The sequence below is a fragment of the Protomyctophum parallelum genome (genome assembly GCF_964188405.1).
Source record: "Protomyctophum parallelum genome assembly, chromosome: 1".
Taxonomy (NCBI): domain Eukaryota; kingdom Metazoa; phylum Chordata; class Actinopteri; order Myctophiformes; family Myctophidae; genus Protomyctophum; species Protomyctophum parallelum.
Window position 1 is genome coordinate 1,248,166 of NC_139697.1, and position 21,546 is coordinate 1,269,711.

The window sequence follows — 21,546 nt, forward strand, 5'->3', positions numbered from 1 at the left end:
CCAGTGAAGGGCCAACTGCCTATTCACTGGGGACTATGCAAGGCAGAGAATGAATGTATGTATGTATGTATGTATGTATGTATGTATGTATGTATGTATGTATGTATGTATGTATGTATGTAATGTATATAATGTTTTAATGTTATATTATTGTTTCTTATCTCATTACATTTAAAATGTTGCCCCATTCTTTGCAGAACAATAACGTTGCTTGTGTGATTCCAACTGGAGGAGGAGGAGGAGGAGGAGGAGGAGGAGGAGGAGGAGGAGGAGGAGGAGGAGGAGGAGGAGGAGGAGGAGGAGGAGGAGGAGGAGGAGGAGGAGGAGGAGGAGGAGGAGGAGGAGGAGGAGGAGGAGGAGGAGGAGGAGGAGGAGGAGGAGGAGGAGGAGGAGGGGGGGGAGGAGGAGGAGGAGGAGGAGGAGGAGGAGGAGGAGGAGGAGGAGGAGGAGGAGGAGGAGGAGGATGCAGAGCGTTGCGTCGCGCGTCTACTTTTCCGCGGGGCTGGTGGTGGGCTTCCTGTGGCTGCAGATCGTCCTGCTGGCGACCGGCAGGGCCTACTTTTACACCGCCACGAGGCCACACCGCGCCGGGAAACACCTTCACCATCACAGCCTTCTACACTCAGGTAGTTAAATATACCTTCACCACCACAGCCTTCTGCACTCAGGTAGTTAAATATACCTTCACCATCACAGCCTTCTGCACTCTATAGTTAAATATACCTTCACCATCACAGCCTTCTACACTCAGATAGTTAAATATACCTTCACCATCACAGCCTTCTGCACTCAGGTAGTTAAATATACCTTCACCACCACAGCCTTCTGCACTCTATAGTTAAATATACCTTCACCATCACAGCCTTCTGCACTCAGGTAGTTAAATATACCTTCACCATCACAGCCTTCTGCACTCAGATAGTTAAATATACCTTCACCATCACAGCCTTCTGCACTCAGATAGTTAAATATACCTTCACCATCACAGCCTTCTACACTCTATAGTTAAATATACCTTCACCATCACAGCCTTCTACACTCTATAGTTAAATATACTTTCACCATCACAGCCTTCTGCACTCTATAGTTGAATATACTTTCACCATCACAGCCTTCTGCACTCTATAGTTAAATATACCTTCACCATCACAGCCTTCTGCACTCAGATAGTTAAATATACCTTCACCATCACAGCCATCTGCACTGCATTTTTTTCAGTTTTCTGAAAAACCTCATGTTTCTATATCAGTGGTTCTCACAGGGTTAAACCCATGTTTCTATATCAGTGGTTCTCACAGGGTTAAACCTCATGTTTCTATATCAGTGGTTCTCACAGGGTTAAACCTCATGTTTCTATATCAGTGGTTCTCACAGGGTTAAACCTCATGTTTCTATATCAGTGGTTCTCACAGGGTTAAACCTCATGTTTCTATATCAGTGGTTCTCACAGGGTTAAACCTCATGTTTCTATATCAGTGGTTCTCACAGGGTTAAACCTCATGTTTCTATATCAGTGGTTCTCACAGGGTTAAACCTCATGTTTCTATATCAGTGGTTCTCACAGGGTTAAAACCTCATGTTTCTATATCAGTGGTTCTCACAGGGTTAAACCTCATGTTTCTATATCAGTGGTTCTCACAGGGTTAAACCCATGTTTCTATATCAGTGGTTCTCACAGGGTTAAAACCTCATGTTTCTATATCAGTGGTTCTCACAGGGTTAAAACCTCATGTTTCTATATCAGTGGTTCTCACAGGGTTAAACCTCATGTTTCTATATCAGTGGTTCTCACAGGGTTAAAACCTCATGTTTCTATATCAGTGGTTCTCACAGGGTTAAACCTCATGTTTCTATATCAGTGGTTCTCACAGGGTTAAACCTCATGTTTCTATATCAGTGGTTCTCACAGGGTTAAACCTCATGTTTCTATATCAGTGGTTCTCACAGGGTTAAACCTCATGTTTCTATATCAGTGGTTCTCACAGGGTTAAACCTCATGTTTCTATATCAGTGGTTCTCACAGGGTTAAACCTCATGTTTCTATATCAGTGGTTCTCACAGGGTTAAACCTCATGTTTCTATATCAGTGGTTCTCACAGGGTTAAACCTCATGTTTCTATATCAGTGGTTCTCACAGGGTTAAACCTCATGTTTCTATATCAGTGGTTCTCACAGGGTTAAACCTCATGTTTCTATATCAGTGGTTCTCACAGGGTTAAACCTCATGTTTCTATATCAGCGGTTCTCACAGGGTTAAACCTCATGTTTCTATATCAGTGGTTCTCACAGGGTTAAACCTCATGTTTCTATATCAGTGGTTCTCACAGGGTTAAACCTCATGTTTCTATATCAGTGGTTCTCACAGGGTTAAACCTCATGTTTCTATATCAGTGGTTCTCACAGGGTTAAACCTCATGTTTCTATGTCAGTGGTTCTCAAACTATTTCATGTCAAGGACCCCTAAAATGTTATGTATTTGACCCCCATCTGAAAAGGTGTTGTTCCAGGGCCCTCCCCAGAAGCAAAGATTTGAGTTAAAATGTTCACTCTGTAATAATATTGTGTTCAATGATTTGAGGCACATTTTCACATTTTTTCAAAAATAGCAAACCTACAAGCTCGTAGCTATGAGCTTGTAGATCTGCTGTTTTTCATTAGCTAAAGTACAACATAACGTTTAAAACACCAAAAGGGGTTAAAGTCTCAATGTGTACCCTCACTAAAAACGCCGGGACAACAACGCTCCACACGTCCCAAACTCTTCTCCCTTCTGGCTCCAAAACTGTGGAATGCACTTCCCATTGCAATCAGAACTGCAGCATCACTCCCAATCTTCCGCCGTAGTCTGAAAACCCACCTTTTCAGACTCCATCATGGCCCATAGCACTTACCCTAAACCCTTAGATAGCATTTCTGTTGGCTTAGATAGCATTTGATACAGACTTATAGCATGTTATGTAGACAGCACTATAATTGTATAGCATAGTAGTATATATGTATAGTTTATATGTATATAGTTTCATTATATAGACATTCCACTGTTACATTCTTAGCTTACGCATGTTTCATGATAAATGCTTTTTATGTGATTTTTTGTTCTTGCTTAATGTAAGGTCGCTCTGGATTAAGAGCGTCTGCTAAATGCCTACATTGTAAATTGTAAATTGTAATGTTGTCCCAACAGCTCTAGATGTTGACAGCAGCGTCGCGGACCACCTCTCCAACACCACCCGCCTCCTCTGCTGGGTCATGACGGGACCGCAGAACCTGGACTCCAGAACCAGACACGTCAAAGCCACCTGGGGACGGCGCTGTAACAGGGTCAGTGTCCTGGGGCTGGGGAGGGCGCTGTAACACGGTCAGTGTCCTGGGGCTGGGGAGGGCGCTGTAACACGGTCAGTGTCCTGGGGCTGGGGAGGGCGCTGTAACAGCGTCAGTGCTTAGAGTATATATTATGAATAGAGACGGCACCGGTCCACTTGCATTAAGTTGCTCTAAAGCGCATGAGGCGATTATGTAAAGCCCATTGGATAAAGGCGCTATATAAATGCACTATATAAATGCAATCTATGTAAAGCGCCTTGGATAAAGGCGCTTTATAAATGCACTATATAAATGCAATCTATGTAAAGCGTCTTGGATAAAGGCGCTATATAAATGCACTATATAAATGCAATCTATGTAAAGCGCCTTGGATAAAGGCGCTATATAAATGCACTATATAAATGCAATCTATGTAAAGCGCCTTGGATAAATGCGCTATATAAATGCACTATATAAATGCAATCTATCTAAAGCGCCTTGGATAAAGGCGCTATATAAATGCACTATATAAATGCAATCTATGTAAAGCGTCTTAGATAAAGGCGCTATATAAATGCACTATATAAATGCAATCTATCTAAAGCGCCTTGGATAAAGGCGCTACATAAATGCACCCTCTAGGTGGTGTACATGAGCTCGGAGCAGACGGACTTCCCCACGGTGGGCCTGAACGTGAGCGAGGGCCGAGAGCATCTCTACCGCAAGACCATCAGAGCCTTCCAGCACCTGTTCCACAACCACCTGGACAGCGCCGACTGGTTCCTGAAGGTAAGACCATGTTCTAGAACCACCTGGACACCAACGACTGGTTCCTGAAGGTAAGACCATGTTCCACAACCACCGGGACGGCAACGACTGGTTCCTGAAGGTAAGACCATGTTCTAGAACCTCCTGGACACCAACGACTGGTTCCTGAAGGTAAGACCATGTTCTAGAACCTCCTGGACACCAACGACTGGTTCCTGAAGGTAAGACCATGTTCTAGAACCACCTGGACGGCAACGACTGGTTCCTGAAGGTAAGACCATGTTCCAGAACCACCTGGACAGCGCCGACTGGTTCCTGAAGGTAAGAACATGTTCTAGAACCACCTGGACAGCGCCGCCTGGGTCCTGAAGGTAAGACCGTGTTCCACAACCACCTGGACAGCAACGACTGGTTCCTGAAGGTAAGACCATGTTCTAGAACCACCTGGACAGCAACGACTGGTTCCTGAAGGTAAGACCATGTTCCACAACCACCTGGACGGCAACGACTGGTTCCTGAAGGTAAGACCATGTTCCAGAACCACCTGGACAGCGCCGACTGGTTCCTGAAGGTAAGACCATGTTCTAGAACCACTTGGACAGCGCCGACTGGTTCCTGAAGGTAAGACCATGTTCCACAACCACCTGGACAGCGCCGCCTGGGTCCTGAAGGTAAGACCATGTTCTAGAACCACCTGGACAGCAACGACTGGTTCCTGAAGGTAAGACCATGTTCTAGAACCACCTGGACAGCAACGACTGGTTCCTGAAGGTAAGACCATGTTCTAGAACCACTTGGACAGCGCCGCCTGGTTCCTGAAGGTAAGACCATGTTCTAGAACCACCTGGACAGCAACGACTGGTTCCTGAAGGTAAGACCATGTTCTAGAACCACCTGGACAGCGCCGCCTGGTTCCTGAAGGTAAGACCATGTTCTAGAACCACCTGGACAGCAACGACTGGTTCCTGAAGGTAAGACCATGTTCCAGAACCACCTGGACAGCGCCGCCTGGGTCCTGAAGGTAAGACCATGTTCCACAACCACCTGGACAGCGCCGCCTGGGTCCTGAAGGTAAGACCATGTTCTAGAACCACCTGGACAGCAACGACTGGTTCCTGAAGGTAAGACCATGTTCTAGAACCACCTGGACAGCGCCGCCTGGGTCCTGAAGGTAAGACCATGTTCTAGAACCACTTGGACAGCGCCGCCTGGTTCCTGAAGGTAAGAGAAACTATTTCATGTCAAGGACCCCCATGGAATTATATGTAATTGGCCGGTACATTAATTCTCTTCAGTGCGGTGTGCAGATTTTTCTAGTTTTTGCTTTCCTCCATGTGAAGGCCGACGACGACACCTTTGTGGTCCCGGAGAACCTGCGCCTGGTTCTGTCGGGCCTGGACCCGGGCCGGCCGCTGTACCTGGGCCGGCGCTACGCTCCCTTCGTCCAGCAGGGGTACATGAGCGGGGGGGCGGGCTACGTCCTCAGCAAAGAGGCTCTGCGGCGGTTTGTAGGTAGGAGGGCGCCGTCGCCACACTTTCCACATCATCCTAAATGCGCTGTGTGTGCGTGTGCATGCGTGCATGTGTGTGCATGTGTGTGTGTGTGCGTGCGTGTGTACGGTTGTAATGCACGTAACTCGAGAACCGTTTGCCCCACCGACTTCACAATTCGACACGTGTGTTCGACACCCCCGTCGAGTCGTGGCACTTAACCACTCCACTTCTGACAGTCAGTTTGCACTCTTCAGACACTGACAGACAAACAGACACAGACAGACAGACAGACACAGAGATCTCCATGTGGGACACAGACAGACAGATACAGAGATCTCCATGTGGGACACAGACAGACAGATACAGAGATCTCCATGTGGGACACAGACAGACAGACACAGAGATCTCCATGTGGGACACAGACAGACAGACACAGAGATCTCCATGTGGGACACAGACAGACAGACACAGAGATCTCCATGTGGGACACAGACAGACAGATACAGAGATCTCCATGTGGGACACAGACAGACAGATACAGAGATCTCCATGTGGGACACAGACAGACAGACACAGAGATCTCCATGTGGGACACAGACAGACAGACACAGAGATCTCCATGTGGGACACAGACAGACAGATACAGAGATCTCCATGTGGGACACAGACAGACAGACAGATACAGAGATGTCCATGTGGGACACAGACAGACAGATACAGAGATGTCCATGTGGGACACAGACAGACAGTTACAAAGGGTGGTTGCATCGCTCTCAAGTAGGCCGGTGGCCGTCGGGCACGTACAGGACTAGTTACAAATAATTAGATACGGGTGCTAAGGAGTTATGTAACATCTGTTGCCCCGAGGGTGAGTTATGTAACATCTGTTGCCCCGAGGGTGAGTTATGTAACATCTGTTGCCCCGAGGGTGAGTTATGTAACATCTGTTACAAAAAGTCATTAAAATGTTGACATATTATTGCTTATAGCAGCTTTAAGGCGGACTGTTGTAGGCTTTACGGTGCTGCGTTACTACATGGCTCTTCAGTGGACTGGTACCGTACTGAGCCTGTGGAACCCGGGTCCGCCTCCCGGCCGAGGCTACACTATGTTATTGTAATTTAACTGTGGAACGGAGAACCCGGGTCCGCCTCCCGGCCGAGGCTACACTATGTTATTGTAATTTAACTGTGGAACGGAGAACCCCGGTCCGCCTCCCGGCCGAGGCTACACTATGTTATTGTAATTGTCGCGTTTATTCCGGGTGGTGGGCTCATTATAATATTAAGTGCCGACCCAGCTTATATATGTAACTACATGTTGTGTTGTATATGTATAGATGTTAGTGTTACTAAGAAAGTTCACTGCCTATAGATATACTCTGTGTTATATAAGAACAGAAATCCTCTTATCAACCAATTACAGTATCTCAGGGATGTAGATATTAATACAGTAAATTGGGGGGTAAAATGTGTTGTACTACCTACTGCTAGAAGGAATGTTTTGGACGCATACTAGTGGGACACAAGTCAATAAGTGATGACAATTGCATGAGGAAGGAAGTGTCAGATGTCGAAGAGGCGTGCTCTCACAGAGACAAGGCAAATATGCGTGACCCGTTTCATTCATTCGTAAGCAATGTGACAAAGCAGGATCATGGCGTTTGCGTGAGTCTTTATAATGTGTTAATAAGTACGGTAAATACTCTGTCATAGTGATACGCTTGTGCAGTCGTTAGATCTGTGAATTAATAGTATGTGTTTGTGTTTCTTTTGTGTTTCAGTTTATTACCTAATGCTACTAACGCGACTGAAGTCGCGACCTCTGAATCTTGTGCTATTGATTGAAGGACATTTAGTTGTGGAAGCTATTTGAATTATATCTAAACACGGGCCAGACAAAGCAAATAGGGCTTTTACTGTACACAAGTTTAGTAGAAGTATGTTTGTACGTGTGTGAGTGTGTTATGAGTTATTAGTAATAAAATGGCCGGAAAATAAGTGAATGTTTGAGAGCCTTATTACAACTTGGAGGAAGTGTGTGTTTGAGTAATATAACGGTGTGTGTTTAAATCACAATTACTATCCTGTTTGTTACACCCCCATGCGGAGGGTTGAATCAATAGTTGAACAAAGTTATGAAACAGCAAAGTTTAATTATATCCGTACAGTAATAAAGCAAACCCGGTAATCACCGGTGCAAGTAACGAAGCAACCGACGTGAATCACCGTTGCAGTAAGAAAAGCAACGTGTGTAGGTTACCGTTAAAACATTATAACGGGAACCACCGGAGCGAAACCATAGCAACGCGTGTAAACACCGTAGCTACATCCCTTAGCATTCAGTGCAACCACGATGCTAATGGAAGCCATAGGCCCGTGTTAGCTTAGGCTACTACGTGATCAGTGGATGTCTGGCTATTAGCGAGACGCTAGCGGAGAAGCAAGACAAAGACGGCCATCCCGGAGCAGCTCTGGACCCGTCACCGGTCGCCTTCGTTCGAGAACCAACGCGACCGCCCGCAGGCTGCTGAAGTAGCTGATACCTGCGAGGAATCATCCGCTCGCCTTAGTGAAAGGTGACCCGGACTTGGAGTTCGGGGTAGGGTGCTAGCGGCTACATTGCTGCTAAAGAGGAACCACCTGGGTGCTGACAAAGTGCTCGGCTGTTGCAGTCCTAAATAAAAAGTTTCAGTGCCCACAGGAGTGCTTGTGCATTGGGGGGAATATCGCTGGAATTGTGTGTTGCAAAAAGGAAACTGTGCATTGACTTTTGGGAAGAAATCGAGCTAAAGCTAAATCCTGTGATCCAGAAAGAAGCTAGCCACCTTTCCATTGACATTGCATTGAGCCTAGCAACCAAAGAGCATTAGAGGTAGCTTCGGCTAACGAGAGCTAATGCTAAAACTGATAGCATATGAATAGCTGTGACTAACGTGGAGCTAATGCTAATGCTGATAGCATAGGAATAGCTTTGTCTAACGTGGAGCTAATGCTAATGCTAACAGGAGGGGCGTTTGAGGGGATACAATACACGTGTTCCACAGCCACATCCTGAGCAGTCGCCATTGAGGAATGTCCCGATCCCGGCCATCTTGAAACAGAAAGGTTGGTGGGGGGGGGGCGAGCGTCCATATCGTAACCATGGCAACCTTAGCAGACTTAACCGACTTTAAAAAGGCACGTTCTAAAAGCCAAGGAACGCTGACCAAGAACGCCGCTAAGTGCTTAATAGTGCCATTCACCGACGCAAAGTCTGAGGAAGAACTCAAACTTATGATAGTTGGTGTGACGAAGGACTACGAGGCATTTCTAAATGATAGCCTAGAGTATAAAAATGCTTTAGAAGAGATTGATGACGAGGATTGTAAAAAGGAAATCCTCGCGGTGGATGAGAAAATAAAAGCAGGCGAAGATAAATACACTATAGGCACTAAACAAGTGAAGGACCATTTGTGGGACCGGTGTATTGATGCGGCTTTTAAGTGCGCTATAACTCGGGTAGAGTCTGCGTTCCGTTACGCAGATCCTGACAAATATAAAGTGCACGAAATAACGGAACGCCTCTGCAATAATGTGGCTACCGAATTTGAGGAGTCCTTTGCAGACGTGAAAGCCTTATTTGAACAGTATGAAGGTTGCATTTCTGGCGAGAATTTGACCGGATTAATGAAAACAGTCAACAACTATAAGGTGGAGAAAAATAGACGCCTCCAGGAGTTGGCGCACAAAGGCGATATAACTAAGCCTGTAGCAATTAAAGAGGAGAAGGTTCCTCAAGCCCTCGCCGCCGCTGACGGCGGGGTAAACGGGAAAACAAAGGCGAGTAAACTCGCTACCCAACCAATGAAATTACCACAATTTAGTGGGGACCGCATGTCTTATTTCAGATGGAAAGCACAATGGCATAGAAAATATGCGCTGTGTGAATCCGCTGACTGGGGTGACGACATGCATTACCAACTATTGATGGATTCCATTGACAAAAAGATCAGTGATGAATTAAGACTGGATTATTGCAAAACTACTGAAGAAGTGTACCGTAAACTGGAGTGTTTATACGGTAACGTAGGACAAATTGTCAGTGAGATTATAATGAATCTGGATAGCGTGCCTAAGGTGCGCAGTGGACCTGGTCAACACAAAGAGACGTTGCATCTAGTTCGATTGATAGAACAATCAGTCCTTGATCTATCTGACCTAGATGCAGATGAGGCTATCAAAAATCCAGTCGTAATTTATAATCTGGAGAGAAAATTGCCGCCAGAAATACAAGAAAGGTGGATAGTTCATCACCAAGGTTTGTTTAAAAATCAGGGCAATGTCGGATACAAGAACAGATTTGAGTGTTTCATTGAATTCCTCCGCGAGCATACAGCAGTGCTCGTTGAACAGGAGATATTAAATGCAACAAGCTCAGAGACCAAACGTAATGATTCACCACGGAGCCATAAAAATGAGCGGTACTCAGACAGGCCGGGCAGCGGTGCGCGCGAGAAACGCGCGTCCACAAAGGCTACCAGTACCACTAGTGGTGAGAGCCCGGGGGCGCGCGGGTCTTGCGTAATCTGTGGGGAAAATGATCGTACGGGCCAACTGTACCGTTGTAAAGTATTCGGACGAGCTAATGTAGAGAGCAAGAGGGCTCTCGTTAAAAAGCACAGAGCATGCGTGCGGTGTTTAGGCCAGCATGACGGGCAGTGCAGAGTGCGGAACAACAGTTTCCTATGCAAAATTGTGGAGTGCCTCACAATTTTCAGTTGTGCCTAAAAAGACGTAACAAGGACAGTGGTGCTATAAATGACGGCGCGAGGGAAGCTAGTAACGTGGGGAGGGACTTGCGGGGCCCCACACGTGAAGTGGAAGAAGTGTTTGCAAAAGCAGCACTATCACCAGAACAACTAGTAATAATGCGCAAAGCTTTCACTAATAATATAGCCACGACTGTCTGCGCTGATGGCGACGGACAAACAGAATTGCCGGTTCTCATGATGACACTGGAAGTGACCACAAGACGTGGAGACTGGGCGGGCGCTTTGATTGATCTCGCTTCTGACACTAACTATATTACCCACAAAGCAGCGAAGAGACTTGGACTAAAAGGGGTGCCTGTTTCTCTGTTTGTGAAGGGTGTGGGTGGCATGACCAGATCATATCAAACTCAACGTTATTCAGTTTGTTTGAAAATAATGGAGAAGGGCTCTTCTCGAAGCCATGACATGACTTGTTACGGTCTGGATGAAATTACAGACGTCAAGGCTGAAGTGAGTCCTTCACGCATTGCAGAACTTTTTCCGGGTACCGAACCGAAAGAGTTGCGACGTCCAGCTAAAGTGGAAATACTTATTAGCGCTAGAGAGGGGCGTCTAGCCCCGCAAAGGCTGAGAAGGGTCGAGGATCTGGTCCTATGGGAGGGTGCTCTGGGTAAAACGGTTAGCGGAGTGCATCCTACTCTGTTTGACGCTAGTGAAATGATCACAAGAGAGGCGTCAACCCATTTAGCTCTTTCAATGAGAGGGGCTGCCGTTGAGATTAAGGCGGCGGCTACTTGCCATACTGATTCCGCCACCGCTCTGTCGTGGTGGCGTTGGGACAGTATCGGCGCCGCGTGCAACCCTCTATGTGGAGGTTGTCGGTGTGGAAAATGCGCTCCTGGTGGAAAGGAGATGTCTCTCGCTGACGAAAGAGAAATGGAGATTGTCAAAAGGGGTTTAACTTTTAAGACAAGTGACGCGCACAGTGACGAGTCTCACTGGGACGCGAGTTACCCCTGGAAAGAGAATCCAGATACTTTACCGAACAATAGAACGGCGGTTGTGGCCACGTTCTTAAAATCTGAGAAACGTCTCAGTAGAGATCCCGTGTGGAAAAAGGCTTATGCTAGCCAGGTGCACGAGATGCTCAAGAGAGGAGCTGCTGTCAAACTGTCTAAAATTGTCATGGACATGTGGAACGGCGCCGTCTGGTGGATTAACCATCTCATGGCACCAAACCCACATTCTGTGTCCACGCCAGTTAGAATAGTCTGGGACAGTAGTCAAGAATTTCGAGGTGTGAGTTTGAACAGCATCCTGTTGAAGGGTCCTGACGTCTTGAACCCCATCCGAGCAGTGTTACTTCGTTTCAGAGAAGGGAAGTATGCTGCTATCGGCGACGTAAGCAAAATGTACCACTCGGTCTGGCTTGAAGAGCGGGAGGTACATTTGCACCGGTTCCTATGGAGGGACTCGGTTGACAGCGAGATTGAAGATTACGCTGTGGTACGGGTCAACATGGGTGACCGTCCAGCTGGTAGCATAGCTCAAATAGCGATGCGCGAAACAGCGTATCTACCTCAGTTCACTGACATGGTGGACGAGAGGGAAGTAATCGTGGAAAACGCTTACGTGGATGACATTTTTCTATCTCACAATTGCCCCCAGAGGCTAGAGGAGCTACTGGCGGGGGTTAAAACCATTCTGGCCACCGGGGGGTTTCACCTAAAGCCCTGGGTACGGTCAGGCCAAAGTGGGAGGGAAGGAGATGGAGAAATGAGACCAGAGACTATATTGTTGCCAAATCAAATGAGAGAGGAAGACAACAAGGCTCTGGGAGTTGGTTACCATGTGAAGGAGGACAGCCTCTTCATCATGATTGCCATAAACTTTTCCGCAAGAAAGAAAAAAGTGCGGAGCGAGGAAAACCTTGCTCTGGAGGAGGTGGCGGAGAAAACGCCAAATCCTTTGACTCGGCGGATGTTGCTGAGTCAAGTAGCAGGGCTGTATGATCCCATTGGCCTTGTGACGCCTCTGAAACAGAAGGGCGTTATTCTAGTCAGAAGAGCGTTCCAGGAGGCAGGGTCATTGACCAAAGACACTTGGGATCAACCGCTGTCTAGCGATCTCCGCATGAGAGCGGTTGAGCTTTTTGTGGAATATGCAAAGCTGAGTTCTATCACGTTCCCTAGGTGCATCACTCCGCCCGGATGGGTGGGGGAACCCTGGGGCATCACCTTTTCCGATGGGAGTTCAGAATCCTACGGAGCGGTGCTCTACCTGCGCTGGGAAACTGCTAGCGGGGTAGAGACCCGTCTGGTGGAGTCAAAAGCCAAGTTGGCTCCCCTAGATCAAAAAGGCGATGCAGTGAAAGCTGAAATCTGCGGTGCTGTCTTTGCCGCACGGCTTAAAGAGTACGTGTTGAAGCATAGCAGGCTGACAATCGCGAGGTGGTATCACTTTGTTGACAGTCAGACAGTGCTGGGTGCCATTCAAAGAGACAGTTACGGGTTCCAAACGTTCTTCGCAAACAGGGTTGGGGAAATCCAGAAGGCGGGGCCTGTGACTGACTGGTGGTGGATTCCCGGGGTGGAAAATGTAGCTGATCTAGTCACAAGGGGGGGTTCTCCTGAGCAATTAGACAGTGACTCCCTGTGGCAAAAGGGACCAGAGTTCCTGACCAAACCAGTGGAGGAATGGCCCATGAAGTCTGCTGCTGAGGTGGCTGCTTCATCGCGAGAAATCGTGAGTACATTGCAGAGAAAGGCATTCTCTGCCGCTGTTACTAGATCCCAGACTAGGAACCAGGGGTCTGCGACGCTGCCAGGCAGTGGCAGGTCCTCACCAGTCAGTGACAGATCTTCACCGGACAACGGGGGGTCTCCAGCAGCAAGCAGGAGTCCTTCACCGGTCAGTGATGGGGGTTCTGGGGCAGCATCTAATGACGAAACTGAGCAGCTGTGGGGGTCGGGTCTTGTGAACCAGATGGACTTGACTAGATGCAGCACACTGTCAAAACTCTGCGGGGCAGTAGACTACGTCCGCAGGGTGTTGCGCGGCCGCAGGGGCTTATTCAAGTCCGGCAGTCGTGTACAGTGGGGGGCAGTGCTCTCTGTCGGAGAGCGCGACACAGCATTTATGGAGCTGTGCCTTGCTGCCCAAGAGGGGATTTCTTTCCCGACAACGACACTGAACCGTCTTGTAGTTAGTAAAAACGACAAGACAGGTCTCTTGCTATGCCGAGGCCGAGTTCAAACCGTTGACCAAGAAAGTCAAGGCGTGCCCATCATTCCTTACGGAGCACGAGTCAGCACACTACTGTGCGAGGAGGCTCACCGTGCAAACCACGAAGGCGTGGCTGGGACACTCCTGCGAGTCAGGAAGAAGGCCTGGGTGATTCAGGGGCCGAGGGTCGCACGGAAAGTGATCGACTCTTGCCTGTTTTGTCGTAAGCGGGAAGCTAAGCTATCCAGTCAAGTGATGGCTGATCTTCCTACAGTGCGCACAAGTCCAGCAGCTCCGTTCGAGTACACAACGCTGGATTTGTTCGGTCCTTACACTGTCAGAGGCATTGTGAGGCGACGCGTAAAGAGAAAAGTCTGGGGCGTGGTCTTCAGTTGTATGGCCTCACGAGCTGTCCATGCAGACTTAGTTGAGGACTTGTCTACAGAAGGCTTTCTGCAGACCTACCAGCGATTCACTGCTCTGAGAGGCCACCCCAAAAAGTTGTGGTCTGATCAGGGTACGAACTTTGTTGGCGCAAGACCAGCATTGGAGGATCTATACAAGTTCCTAGGGGACATTGACAAGAAGCAGATCCAGCAGAGAGCAGCAGTTGCAGGGACCGACTGAGCATGGGAGTTTAGCCCAGCGGACTCTCCGCATCGGAACGGGGCGGCCGAAGCTGCCGTCCATGTTCTAAAAAGGGCGTTGAGCAGCGTCGGCGACACCGATGATCTGTCGGCGTTGGAGTTCCAGACTCTACTTTACCTTGCTGCTAACCTGTCCAACGAAAGACCCATCGGAGCCAGAGCTCAGGTCGGCGAGGATTCGGTGGACATCATCACTCCCAACTCACTGCTGTTGGGGCGGGCAGGGCCCAGGGGAGACTACCTGGGTTTTGACTTCCCTAGCTACCCATACAGTCGTCTTCGGGCAGTTCAGCGCGAGGTGGACAAGTTCTGGAAGCGGTGGAGCCAGCTGGCGGGTCCACATCTCTTCATCCGAGAGAAATGGCACGTTCCAGCACGGAATGTGGCCGTCGGCGACCTGGTGTGGGTCGCGGACCAGAACGCTCTACGAGGTCGATTCCGGATGGGTCGTGTCGTGGAGGTCTATCCAGATAACCAGGGTGTTGTCAGGGACGTAAAGGTGCGGACATGTCCAAGTCTGCCCATCAGTTGGTCGCAGGTGGAAAAGGACGAGGTGGCGTGGCCATCTGTCATCCTCCATCGTGATGTGCGAAGGCTGGTGGTCCTAATCCCGGTTGAAGACCAGTAAATTAGACTAGAAGTCCTCTTGAGAAATACCCAAACGAACTCTTCCATATATGCATGCTGCGCGGGTAAGATTAGCTTAATGGGTATTTACTTGAGGCAAGACTGGGTGGTGGGGCATACTTGCCATCCAGTAAGGAGCGAAGCGGTGGTGTCGACCTCCTATAGTCAGTTGAGATCAAAATTTATTCAGTATGAAAGTAGAATAGCTTTATTGATTCATGAGTTCACCTGGTGAGTGCCATCCGGAGGCGTTCGTCAATAGAAGCATGATTGATATACTTTTTTCTATTGTTTATTTGAATGGTTTTGTATACAAATGAGTGTGGGGTATCTATTTAGCTTACTGGGTTTAATTTCAAACCGTAGCTAAAAGTGGGAGGTGTCGCGTTTATTCCGGGTGGTGGGCTCATTATAATATTAAGTGCCGACCCAGCTTATATATGTAACTACATGTTGTGTTGTATATGTATAGATGTTAGTGTTACTAAGAAAGTTCACTGCCTATAGATATACTCTGTGTTATATAAAAACAGAAATCCTCTTATCAACCAATTACAGTATCTCAGGGATGTAGATATTAATACAGTAAATTGGGGGGTAAAATGTGTTGTACTACCTACTGCTAGAAGGAATGTTTTGGACGCATACTAGTGGGACACAAGTCAATAAGTGATGACAATTGCATGAGGAAGGAAGTGTCAGATGTCGAAGAGGCGTGCTCTCACAGAGACAAGGCAAATACGCGTGACCCGTTTCATTCATTCGTAAGCAATGTGACAAAGCAGGATCATGGCGTTTGCGTGAGTCTTTATAATGTGTTAATAAGTACGGTAAATACTCTGTCATAGTGATACGCTTGTGCAGTCGTTAGATCTGTGAATTAATAGTATGTGTTTGTGTTTCTTTTGTGTTTCAGTTTATTACCTAATGCTACTAACGCGACTGAAGTCGCGACCTCTGAATCTTGTGCTATTGATTGAAGGACATTTAGTTGTGGAAGCTATTTGAACTATATCTAAACACGGGCCAGACAAAGCAAATAGGGCTTTTACTGTACACAAGTTTAGTAGAAGTATGTTTGTACGTGTGTGAGTGTGTTATGAGTTATTAGTAATAAAATGGCCGGAAAATAAGTGAATGTTTGAGAGCCTTATTACAACTTGGAGGAAGTGTGTGTTTGAGTAATATAACGGTGTGTGTTTAAATCACAATTACTATCCTGTTTGTTACACCCCCATGCGGAGGGTTGAATCAATAGTTGAACAAAGTTATGAAACAGCAAAGTTTAATTATATCCGTACAGTAATGTAACTGTGGAACGGAGAACCCCGGTCTGCCTCCCGGCCGAGGCTACACTATGTTATTGTAATGTAACTGTTTAACGGAGAACCCCGGTCCGCCTCCCGGCCGAGGCTACACTATGTTATTGTAATTTAACTGTGGAATGGAGAAACCCGGGTCCGCCTCCCGGCCGAGGCTACACTATGTTATTGTAATGTAACTGCTAACGTGTCTCATTTGACCGCAGCGGGCTTCGAGAGCGGGCAGTGTGTCCACGACACGGAGGTGGAGGACGTGGGTCTGGGGCGCTGCATGCAGACCGTGGGGGTCCGGCCCGTGGACTCCAGAGACCTCGGAGGGAGACAGACCTTCCACCCGTACCCGCCTCACTACTACGTGGTCCGACAGCTCCCCCGAAACAGGCCCTGGTACCTGCTGTACGAGCACTACCCCGTTACAGAGGTAAGATCTGTAAACTCTACCCCGTCACAGAGGTAAGACCTGTAAACTCTACCCCGTCACAGAGGTACGATCTGTAAACTCTACCCCGTTACAGAGGTAAGACCTGTAAACTCTACCCCGTTACAGAGGTAAGACCTGTATGTAAACTCTACCCCGTTACAGAGGTAAGACCTGTAAACTCTACCCCGTTACAGAGGTAAGACCTGTATGTAAACTCTACCCCGTTACAGAGGTAAGACCTGTAAACTCTACCCCGTTACAGAGGTAAGACCTGTATGTAAACTCTACCCCGTTACAGAGGTAAGACCTGTATGTAAACTCTACCCCGTTACAGAGGTAAGACCTGTATGTAAACTCTACCCCGTTACAGAGGTAAGACCTGTATGTAAACTCTGTCCCGTTACAGAGGTAAGACCTGTATGTAAACTCTACCCTGTTACAGAGGTAAGACCTGTATGTAAACTCTGTCCCGTTACAGAGGTAAGACCTGTATGTAAACTCTACCCCGTTACAGAGGTAAGACCTGTATGTAAACTCTGTCCCGTTACAGAGGTAAGACCTGTATGTAAACTCTACCCCGTTACAGAGGTAAGACCTGTAAACTCTACCCCGTTACAGAGGTAAGACCTGTATGTAAACTCTACCCCGTTACAGAGGTAAGACCTGTAAACTCTGTCCCGTTACAGAGGTAAGACCTGTATGTAAACTCTGTCCCGTTACAGAGGTAAGACCTGTAAACTCTACCCCGTTACAGAGGTAAGACCTGTATGTAAACTCTACCCCGTTACAGAGGTAAGACCTGTAAACTCTACCCCGTTACAGAGGTAAGACCTGTATGTAAACTCTACCCCGTTACAGAGGTAAGACCTGTATGTAAACTCTACCCCGTTACAGAGGTAAGACCTGTATGTAAACTCTACCCCGTTACAGAGGTAAGACCTGTAAACTCTACCCCGTTACAGAGGTAAGATCTGTATGTAAACTCTACCCTGTTACAGAGGTAAGACCTGTAAACTCTACCCCGTTACAGAGGTAAGACCTGTATGTAAACTCTACCCCGTTACAGAGGTAAGACCTGTATGTAAACTCTACCCTGTTACAGAGGTAAGACCTGTAAACTCTACCCCGTTACAGAGGTAAGATCTGTATGTAAACTCTGTCCCGTTACAGAGGTAAGACCTGTATGTAAACTCTACCCCGTTACAGAGGTAAGACCTGTAAACTCTACCCCGTTACAGAGGTAAGACCTGTAAACTCTACCCCGTTACAGAGGTAAGACCTGTATGTAAACTCTACCCCGTTACAGAGGTAAGACCTGTATGTAAACTCTACCCCGTTACAGAGGTAAGACCTGTAAACTCTACCCCGTTACAGAGGTAAGACCTGTAAACTCTACCCCGTTACAGAGGTAAGACCTGTATGTAAACTCTACCCCGTTACAGAGGTAAGACCTGTATGTAAACTCTGTCCCGTTACAGAGGTAAGGTTCTGTAACCATAACAGAGATAAGGTTCTGTAACTCCATAACAGAGATAAGGTTCTGTAACTCCATAACAGAGATAAGGTTCTGTAACTCCATAACAGAGATAAGGTTCTGTAACTCCATAACAGAGATAAGGTTCTGTAACTCCATAACAGAGATAAGGTTCTGTAACTCCATAACAGAGATAAGGTTCTGTAACTCCATAACAGAGATAAGGTTCTGTAACTCCATAACAGAGATAAGGTTCTGTAACTCCATAACAGAGATAAGGTTCTGTAACTCCATAACAGAGATAAGGTTCTGTAACTCCATAACAGAGATAAGGTTCTGTAACCATAACAGAGCTAAGGTTCTCTATATTTCTGTGTTCCACAGTGTCCAGCTCATCCATGTCTCTGTGCTCTACAGTCCATCCATTTTCCCTTTTTACCTCCTTTATGATGAATTCCTGTTCTGTTCTTTAACTATATAGAAGTGTCTATTTGTACGTCTCTAAATGTTTTGATGAATTGAACATGGAGGAAGGACCCTGTTGTAAACAGGTGTAATGTTTAATTGGGTCGTCACAGTTAACAGTCTTTGTATTGAGTTTGTGCTTGAAATGTACTGTAATTCTGCAAACTGTTAATACATATTTCAATCAATCAATCAATCAATCAATCAAAACCATGTCTCTGTGCTCTACAGGGCCCAGGCTGCTGCGCGGACTTCGCCGTGTCGTTCCACTACATCGCGGCCGTGGAGATGTACGAGCTGACCTACCTGACCTATCACCTGAGGCCGTATGGATACCGCTACCGCTACCATGACCCCCCCCAACCTCACCCCAAATGACACCGCCGCCGCACCTGGGCGGGGCGGGGCCAGGTGACATGATTGCTCACAAAGTTATTTCGTATGGCTGAGCACCCCATAGCAATGATTTCATTGGCTGAGCACACCATAGCGATGATTTGATTGGCTGAGCACACCATAGCGATGATTTGATTGGCTGAGCACCCCATAGCGATGATTTGATTGGCTGAGCACCCCATAGCGATGATTTGATTGGCTGAGCACCCCATAGCAATGATTTCATTGGCTGAGCACCCCATAGCGATGATTTGATTGGCTGAGCTCACCATAGCGATGATTTGATTGGCTGAGCACCCCATAGCGATGATTTGATTGGCTGAGCACCCCATAGCAATGATTTCATTGGCTGAGCACCCCATAGCGATGATTTGATTGGCTGAGCTCACCATAGCGATGATTTGATTGGCTGAGCACCCCATAGCGATGATTTGATTGGCTGAGCACCCCATAGCAATGATTTCATTGGCTGAGCACCCCAAAGCAATGATTTGATTGGCTGAGCACCCCAAAGCAATGATTTGATTGGCTGAGCACCCCATAGCGATGATTTGATTGGCTGAGCACCCCAAAGCGATGATTTGATTGGCTGAGCAAGATACGTTATTGAGGATAAAAGGTGAAGACGGAAAAGCGAGGACACAAATTGTGATTGGCCAGACAGAGATGATGTATGTATGATGATAAGAGTGCCCCCCCCCCCCCCTCCCTGCTCGGCACGATTACACAACCATCGTTAACCATTAACTCTTAAGGTCATTACACACTGGCGAATTGGCGACGCGATATATTCGTGCGAATAATTCGCATTTAAAAAAAAAACAATTGAAGTCCATGCAAGCTTCCACATCAGTGGCGAATGTGCGAAAATGCGACCGTTTTCGCTTTTATTTGTTCGCTCTGGTGTCGTATTTTGCAGAGATTCGCAGGCGAACTGCAACATGCAATATCTCGCATTTTCAGATCGCTTATTCGCATCGCGTCGCTAATTTGCCAGTGTGTAATGACCTTTAGATTGCTAGCATTTATTGATAAATTATAATATAATTCATGCGTTCATGTTCGGCTCTTATTTTGAAGAGCCAAAAATCTAGACCGGATGTTGGGTTGTGTGGCGGTGCTGTATCGTTCTCAGTGTTGTTCAAGTTACTTTTAAAAAGTAAAGAGTTACGTCTACGTCCAACCAGGGAAACTCCCCCCTGTCAGGTGTAAAGGAGCAACTTGGACACTCAGGCATGAAGGAAGCATGAGTTCAAGTCCGTTGCTCTCCCCTTGTCCCCCATATATGGGGACTAGGTTGGTCTCCCCTTGTCCCCCATATATGGGGACTAGGTTGGTCTCCCCTTGTCCCCCATATATGGGGACTAGGTTGGTCTCCCCTTGTCCCCCATATATGGGGACTAGGTTGGTGGAGGGTGTGTAGAGCCCAGGATCACATTAGATGATTGACACAGGGGTGTAAAATCGGTTACAAAATCGTGGGATAAAAACAATATATAAAAAAAGAAAAAAGTAAAGAGTTATAGTTATAGTTACTTATCTAAAAAAGTAACTAGTTACTTTAAAAGTTATTACATTATGAAAGTAACTATTTTCAAGTTACTTTACTTTACTTTAAAAAATAATAATATAAGAAACGATTTAAAAGGTTTTTTGTTCTGTCGCACAGTAAGAGAAAAAACTCCCTCCTAACATCATGAAATGTAGTGGAACAATAAAACATGCTCATACATTTAGACAGGCATCGTTATTGTAGCCTCAACTTGCCTTCAATTGTTTTTTATAATAATCAAATCAAAAATGAGTCTAATTCTAATTCATCAAATGTATTTTTGAGCTCATCTACCATTTTAGAATGCCGGTATTCACTGTTCTGCACATTGGACCTGCTTTCACTGGTATTCTGAAAGGAACAGACTCCACCGTTGAGAGGGGAAGCATTTCCTCAACAACATAGGCTACCTACTTACGGAGCAGCGGTGGCCGAACGGTTTGCGGAGCGGTCTTGATATCGGAAGGTCGCTAGTTCGTATCCCCGGGCCCAGACCGGCACGTTCAAATGACCACCGCTGAAGTGCCCTTGGACAAGGCATTGAACCCCTACCATGAAATGTTCTATGAGCAGGGCCTGGCTGTAAACAAGTTCTTGAGCTTATAGTCCAGTTACCCTGGGTAAACATAGTACCTTTCCTTTCCTTAGTCCAGTTACCCTGGGTAAACATAGTACCTTTCCTTAGTCCAGTTACCCTGGGTAAACATAGTACCTTTCCTTTCCTTAGTCCAGTTACCCTGGGTAAACATAGTACCTTTCCTTTCCTTAGTCCAGTTACCCTGGGTAAACATAGTACCTTTCCTTTCCTTAGTCCAGTTACCCTGGGTAAACATAGTACCTTTCCTTTCCTTACCTAGCAATCATTTTGTCAAGTTGACTCTTGGTGACATGCTACTGTGGCGATGTAAAATGGATCTTTGTCTGTTTTAGTGGTTTTGGTCCATGTGAGGCAGCCTCATGGACTGCTTTAAGATGCTTTCTTAGATTTGCATTGCTCTTCTTGTCTGTGGACAATGCTTTCTGTCCGCCACATCATTTGCACTTTCACCTCATGTTTTTGTCGTCCTTTACCCGCAAGTACTCAAAATAATGCTTGTAT

General features: G+C 46.9%; 1 protein-coding gene across 1 annotated transcript; it reads left to right on the plus strand.

Annotated features, from left to right (window-relative positions):
• Window positions 1-549: 549 nt before the first annotated feature.
• On the plus strand, window positions 550-18,877 carry c1galt1a (core 1 synthase, glycoprotein-N-acetylgalactosamine 3-beta-galactosyltransferase 1a; the record flags this gene model as incomplete). Its single annotated transcript, XM_083784534.1, has 6 exons — window positions 550-626; window positions 3,185-3,321; window positions 3,946-4,092; window positions 5,412-5,583; window positions 16,346-16,560; window positions 18,731-18,877. The coding sequence occupies exons 2-6, from the start codon at window positions 3,250-3,252 to the stop codon at window positions 18,875-18,877; spliced, it is 753 nt and encodes a 250-aa protein (XP_083640660.1). The 5' UTR covers window positions 550-626; window positions 3,185-3,249.
• Window positions 18,878-21,546: the final 2,669 nt, after the last annotated feature.